This window comes from Sinocyclocheilus anshuiensis, unplaced genomic scaffold (assembly GCF_001515605.1).
Source record: "Sinocyclocheilus anshuiensis isolate Anshui unplaced genomic scaffold, SAMN03320099.WGS_v1.1 scaffold915, whole genome shotgun sequence".
NCBI lineage: Eukaryota > Metazoa > Chordata > Actinopteri > Cypriniformes > Cyprinidae > Sinocyclocheilus > Sinocyclocheilus anshuiensis.
Genome location: NW_015542378.1, coordinates 307,975 through 315,373, shown reverse-complemented (window position 1 = coordinate 315,373; position 7,399 = coordinate 307,975). Strand labels below are relative to the sequence as shown.

Here is a 7,399-nt window from a genome sequence, read left to right as displayed (position 1 = left end):
TTTTTTAATTGTAATGTCTGTTCTTTTACTGAACTAAATGATTTTTATTACTAAAAAAACTCAAAACGACGGTGGGGGTCAGTGCCACGGCAAGTGGCGTAACTGGTGTTGCGGCTTAACACCGGTATCACCGTCAACACCGTCTATCGCGGCAAGCCTACTTCCGGGTTTAAAATCTACATTGTGTTGATCTACATTGTGTTGGCAATGCACTCTAGTACATCGATGACGCGTCAGTGTCTATTAAATTATTCATGAGACTGCATGTTCTTATCCTATGAGAAGATGCTTCGCTTAATTATTCACAACAGCATGTGTTGATTTGCTATGACAGACGCTTCAGACTGCGAGACCGCGTACATTAACTGAGAAAAACGTTCAAGGATCAAAGGAGAGTGTTTGTTTTTGCTTTGTAATAAGAGTTCGGCACAAACGTGATTCATTCACTTAGTGAGTGTAACCGTTTTTACAGCTCCGTGACACAACCCGTCAAAAGGCTTATATAAACACCGCAGAATAAGCCTAAAGTTATCAGAGGTGCAACAGCACGTTCATATATATGTTTTCGATGCAGAGTGCAAATGGCTGTGCATTTATTTGTGTTTTTAACTCGATGGGAGCGAAATGAAACCCTGAACCCGAAGCTGTGTGTGTTGTCTGTCTCCCCTCTTCCCCCTCCTCCGCTCCGCAGTGCACCACTCCTACTTTTTTAGCCTTTTTTAAAACTGGTGAGAACTAACCAGTGCTGAAACAGGGGGTTTCATGACCCTTTAACATGCTTATAATGCCCTTTTTCTTGATTCTGTTGATTTATCAGAAGTCAGAAAGAGCTTTAATACCAAGTATGTTTACACACACAAGGAATTTGACTTGACGACAGGAGCTTCCAGTGCAGAAGAAGGTATGGACATAGTGCAGACATACATAGGAATTACACAGTAGAGGTGGAATATAACACTAAAAAACAAAAAAAACTGAAAATTAAATAAATAAATATACAGAAGTATGTGATCAAAATCTTTTATTTGGGAACTAGACTGTCTTGCATTACTGTGCATGCATGCGAACACACACACACACAACACATCTATCTAGAGACCTCGGAATAGGGCGATATTCTGTGATTCAACAATGAGGTCAACCTGCCAGCGGGCAGAGCTGAATCCTCCACAGGGACACCCAGTTGTTTGACTCAAGTGGGGAGCTTATTGTTTATCAAACCCTCTTCTGTTCTCTCACAGCTACAGTCGCTCAATGGGCTTTTGTTGTCAGAGATGCAAATGTTTTGGTGGGGTGACGTGTCTTTGGAATATTGTTGCCTGGATCTCTTTCATCCAGATGGCATGCACACAAACCAGGGGTGGCTATGAAGTCATGTTTGAAAACATGGAGAATTGTGGACAACTGTCTAGACGGCAACAAGCAATTTGTTGATATGTTTCCATCTCAGTTTCAGATAAATCAGACTTGTCTTTTTTAGAATTATGTTTGTTGAACAACTTAGTGTCTTTGATCATGGTTTGTTTGAGGGATTGGTGTGTCTCAAGTATTTTGTTTGCTGTTGGTGGTCAGTGAAAGCTAATAGGCCTCCCCTGTGTAAAGAAGCAGATAATCAGATTATTAAACCATAAATCACAGCGCCCAGCTGGGAATCAGAAAGTTCAGTGAACTCAATGATTAAGAGCACTTGAATTATCTCATATTTATTCAACTTTTCACTTTCCTTTTTTCATTCCCTCTACAATGACATTACAATAAGATGATACAACCGTCATTAGTCTTCCAAGACATGCCAAATGATTCACTTTAAGAGAAAGGACAAAAAATGCAAAGGACAAAGTGGTTTCAAATAGAGCTGCCTGGGAATCAAGAACTGGTTCTTGTTCAAAACAAAATAAGTCCTATAAAAAAAAATAAAAATAATAATAATAATAGAATAAATAATAGAATAAATAATAAAAATAACAACAACAGTAAATTTAATATATTTTATGAAGCTAAACAGAACGGTATTCTTTCTTTATTTGCTTATTTTATTTCTTTATTTGCTTTTTGCTTTATATATATATTCACATTATCTTATTTAACTTACATTAACCCTATTTACACTAACCCTAACAAGTTATTCACATTAACTTATTTACATATTTAAAAATTCCAGATTGTGATTTTCATTGTTTAAAATGATGCTGTTCCATCAGTGGAAGAATGCAAGAACCACCTTAAACCATGTTTAGCCATGGTCTTAATACTTTTGTTTAATTTTGTCTGTGCAAATTAATCCAGAAGCTTTCAAACACTAAATGCAATAAATGCAAACCAGTAATTATGGGAAACAGAGTTTTTATGTTGTTGATTTCAAGAGCTATTGGCAGTTTAAAAGTAGTTCTCATCATTTGACACCAGCCTCCTAAAGACAATAAAAGCAGTAAGAATGATCCAAATTAAGTGGAGCTATAATCTTTAAAGTCCTTATATTCATATACCCAGTTACATGCAAAAAGGAAGGAGTGTTCAAAAAGAAGGGTGAAAAATGCAAGCAAGTTGTCTGGGGAAAAGGAAAAACTACATTGTCAGCACAAGGCCTGGAAGGAGGCAGCTGCAGTGGAGTACAACAAAGAGTAAAGGTCTAGATTTCCTCATGATATAAGAGTCTGGCACACTACAGAGAATTCTGCACTGGATGGAGTTGAATTTAAGAAGAAATGCAACTCTTTACAGCTCTGGGCTCCCAGGATCCTCTCAGCTTATGGTTATGTAATCACAAAGTGAATGTGGATTTGGAAAGAAAGGGGATTTGTGCCTTGGACCACATTACTACCCGGAATCTGCATTGCAGCCTTTGTCTTATTTTTTAAACAAGGCCACTTTCATTCAAACGTCAAGGCCACTTTCATTCAAACGTCATGTTTTGCAGAACTCAAATAAAAAAAATAACATTGTTCTTTTACTAAATTACAGTTGCAGTTACTATCCAAATATAGCAGTATATACTCACAGGTTGAAGAGAGGAGTCTTTTGTGTGCTTTTCCAGGATCTTTTTTTAGAGCACTGATGTCCTATGGCAGTATTGATGCTAACATGTTAATAGAAGTCAGTAATAATAAGGACCTAGAATTTGGTGTGCAATTTGTGTGGTTTAATTCCTGCTTCATCTGTTTATTTTGCAAAGCCAATTTTCCATTATAATTAATCCTTTAAAACAAAGTGGGACATACATTTAATATGTGATATCATTGTGATGTTGCATAGGTCAAAATTCCAAATATCATGTAAAATTCCAATAATTTCCACTTGTAATATATTCCATCAGCTGACGGTTCAACTCAAGTTCTAAAATGAAAAGAGAATCTCCGATTCAGTAATACAATGTCAGCCTTGTAATAAAATGACATTTATTGTGTCTTTTCTTTTCTATCATAGGTCGAATTGCAGATGTTGAAGGCTGGACACTATACTTTAAGGATAAAAATGGCCATGTGTCCTGGATTCTTGGAAGAATTTTCATCCTGACCACTGTCCTGGATCTATACCGTCATAGGAAAAAGTGACTCATCTCTTGGCAAAGAAAGACTTTGGTGATTTTATTTTTCTCTGGACGGTATTTGAGAAGTCATCATGCCTATTCTGAAGCAGCTTGTGTCCTCGTCCTCCCAGTCGAAACGGCGTTCTCGTGCTGACCTGACTGCAGAGATGATCAGCGCACCTCTGGGAGACTTCCGTCACACTATGCACGTGGGTCGAGGAGGCGACGCGTTCGGGGACACCTCCTTTCTTAGCAGCCGCTCAGGGGAGCCACCAAAGGAGCCGGAGGTACAGCAGAGCTCACCTAAACAGAGCCTCCTTTCTCGTACTTTCCGAAGCAGCAAGCGCTCGCAGTCGGCCAATCGTGACAAGCCTGACATATCCAAACTGGCGCCCCCTGGTGGCTCACCGAGTTATGTAAAAAACGCAATCTCACTGCCATATTTGAATGACGATGACACAGGACGAGGTACTGGAATCCACGTTCCCAAGAGCGTGTCCTCAAGTCCTTTAAAGAAACTTCCAGAAGACCAAGTAAAGCCGCTTAATGGAGCCACGGCGTCCGCTGTATCAGACTTGGAGCTGGACGAGAGGAGTTTCGGAGAGCTGACTGACTTGCGTCCATCGGTTCCTTACACCGGAGGCATGAAACATGCCGAGTCCATCATGTCCTTCCACATTGATCTGGGTCCCTCCATGCTGGGTGACATCCTGAGTGTGATGGACAAGAAGGGCATTGACGATGACGATCTGGGATTTGAAGAGGGGAAGAGTAGCGAGGGACGCAGCTCGCCGCCCCAAAGCCCTCCCAACGAGGTGGAAGAAGAGGACCCTCTTCCTCCAATCCGGCCCCCACGCCAAAGGCCAGGCATCAACCCTTACACTCCAGAGCTCCAAACCAGGAACCATCAAAACCTGGACAGCTGTTCCCTCTCCAGTTCAGGGTCCACCGTGCTAGATGAAAAATCCCACAATCAGATGTATGAGGGGAACACGAACAACATCAAGTACAGCTCACCTCGAGTTCAAGACGACAGGGACTTCTCCTACATGGATGATGACGACGATGATGACGAGATTAGGGTGTAAAGTGAACCATAAGGTGCCAGAACAGTCTTTGCAAAGACTAAAAGAAATGGTGGAGGTGGGTTGTGGTCAATTAAAGCTCTTACACTGACTTGGAGGACTGATTTTATAATGGAGATGAAAGGGAAAACGTATGTTTTAGCCCTTGCTAAAGGCTTTTTCACTACATTTTCTAGATCAGGTATATAAACCCTCTGTTACTAGTGACTTTCACCAGAGCCACCACAGCTGTGAGAGGAATGTGCTTGCGTGTTTGCATATGCCATGGCGAGGGAATTACATTTCAAATGGTAATTACAGTCTCGTGAGTATCATTAATGAATTCCAGTGTTGACCACTTGGAATGCTGATACAGGAGGTTTGTTTGGAACCAAGCCCCACATTCTCGCATGATCGACGCAGTACTCTTGCTTATGCCTTTAAACTTAAAGAAAATACCAACGCCAACAGTCTTAAGTTTCCTACTGTATGTTTTACAGCTTTTGATTCCATCTTTAAGTTATATCCTACATTTTGCCTTGTATACAAAACCATAATGATGTAAATGGTGAGATGACTGGAATACCATAAACGTGTTTGGAGGTTCAACAGAACGCTTTATCTCTGGCTTATGTTACCTTTTTCCCATCGAAAGTTGTTTATGTTGTAGATCTGGACTTTGTCATGTGGTCCATGCATGTTTAAGAGGATTTCCTGTCAGGTATCATACAATTCTCAATCATGGAGATTTCAGATTGATGGGATGCAGAAACCGAAAGCAGTGGTGACATCGCATTACTTGTAGGCAGTAGAATCAGTCCAAGTGGAACCAATTGTCAATTTGTGTGTGTGTGTGTGAATGAGGATTGATGTCAAGAGGGCTGAGGAGTGTGTTATTTGATTATCATTGTAAAGGCTCCGAGATGAAGAGTGTAGCTGTCTTATTCAGCATCTAACGTAGTGCGTTGAACTTCAAACTGTGCTTATCAGCAGAAGTGGCTCTGGAGGGTTTTCATCTCTGAATGACTTTTATAGTTCTTTGTGTTTCTGTATTTAGGTTTGAAGAGAGATCAACACCCCATGATGAGACTGTAACTTGTATAGCCACTCTGTGAGTTAGTGCCATACCCTTTGTATCAGTTAAATGTAGACAAAATTGTACTTTATTAAAATTCTTTAACATGTATAAAATGAGCAAACTCAATCCACCAATTTTATGTTACAGATTTATGTAAAGCTTTAACAAATTTTCCTTAAAGGTGAAATGTGTAATTTCTGCACCATCAGCAGCACTAAAATGGAATCTAAAAAAAACACAAAACTGCAGAGGAGGGGGAGAAAATTAAAAAACTATCAGACATCTGATGTCACTGTGTGTGGGGGGGGGGGGGGGGGGGGGGGGGGGGTTCCCCTAGTTGGAATCTTTACATATTTTTCAATTCCATAACAACCAATCATGAGAGTTTGAAGGCGGGGCTACGCATTTGTTTGACCAGTGGCAGTCTGGTAATGCTTAGAAGGTTATTGTTGAAATTCTGTTTAGTGCCACAGAAATTACACACTTTACATGTAGGTCTCTATTATGAGACTTTCACAAACTATGCTAACAGCAAATTTGCCCAAATACTGGCAATATACTTAACACTATTATAGGCTGTGGTTTACCACTGAAAACATAAAATAATTACCATCTATTAAAGCAAGTATTAACTGTTCATTTTGCACTTTGGGAATTGAGTTTTTTTTTTTTCCTATGACACAAAGTTATGTTTTGGGGAGATAATTTAAAAGCATTCCACTCTTGATATATGTACATCATGTTCAGTTATTCATTAGTCTTTTGATTGATGCTATTGTTTAGTCAACAGTGTTGGCCCTGTAATCTGACATTTATATAAGCACACTGCACTCAAGAGAGCATTTTGTAGAATTAGTTATTTTTGTAAACACTTGGTTTCAGTGGTACCTAATTGTTTGTACAGCTCTCTCTGTGGCCTTTTACCTTCACTTTGTGAGCTCAGTTAGGCTTTACATCAGCTTTAACACTCCCAAGACTACAGCTACATTATTTCCTTGGTCACCTGTCAGTGTTTTTTGTTGGTTTGTGAAATCAGCATGTTTGTACAGAGGAACAAGTAAGGTACGGTTTGTAAGAAAGATGTTTGTAATGCTGTCTCCATGTTTCCTAGAGTGTTTTTCAGTGTGGGTATATAGAATGGTTTGGAAAGGGCTTTATTAATGGGGTACAAGGGGCTTGGGTTGCCTAATATCTGGTCAAAATGCTGCATTGTGCTGTTTGGTCTGCAAGCACAAATGGAGGATAATCACATGTGCCAATGTCTTCTCTTCCTCTCTTTTGTTGCCCAGTTTTTGTTCATTTTATGAGTTAAAGAAGTGGTTGTGGAGATATCACACTGCATGCAAAGCTTTCGAAGAAGACCAGATGTCCGGTACTGGATTTGTGAGACTGAAAGTGAGCTGGAATGCTGGACTGTAACAGGTTTTTAGAGCAGCAGGGCTCCCTCTACAGTTTCGGAGTAGTTTTCTTTCAGGACATTAATACTTTTACTTGTGACTATGCTTACAGAGACAAAACTCTACCGTCCATATACAATAGCATAGTATAATTTCTTTGCTTGATTATGCACACAGGTTTATAATAATTTATATTACCACATCTTCCTACAGGTGCTGCAGAAAATGGTTGACAAAACACTAAAATATAGTATAAAACCATTTCCAAGTATTTGCTGTTTATCTTTATTCACTTAATGTCTGTATCATTCTGTACTGAAATGATATAAATAAT

At 39.5% G+C, this 7,399-nt stretch overlaps 1 protein-coding gene across 1 annotated transcript in view; it reads left to right on the top strand.

The window, feature by feature from the left end:
* LOC107692456 (cdc42 effector protein 4-like) overlaps positions 1-5,048 on the top strand; it is a 22,491-nt gene extending 17,443 nt beyond the window's left edge. Inside the window, exon 3 of the mRNA XM_016491502.1 lies at positions 3,424-5,048. Coding sequence (XP_016346988.1) covers positions 3,619-4,614 — 996 coding nt within the window. The 5' untranslated portion in view covers positions 3,424-3,618 and the 3' untranslated portion in view covers positions 4,615-5,048. The remainder of the gene's footprint in view (positions 1-3,423) is intronic.
* Positions 5,049-7,399: the final 2,351 nt, after the last annotated feature.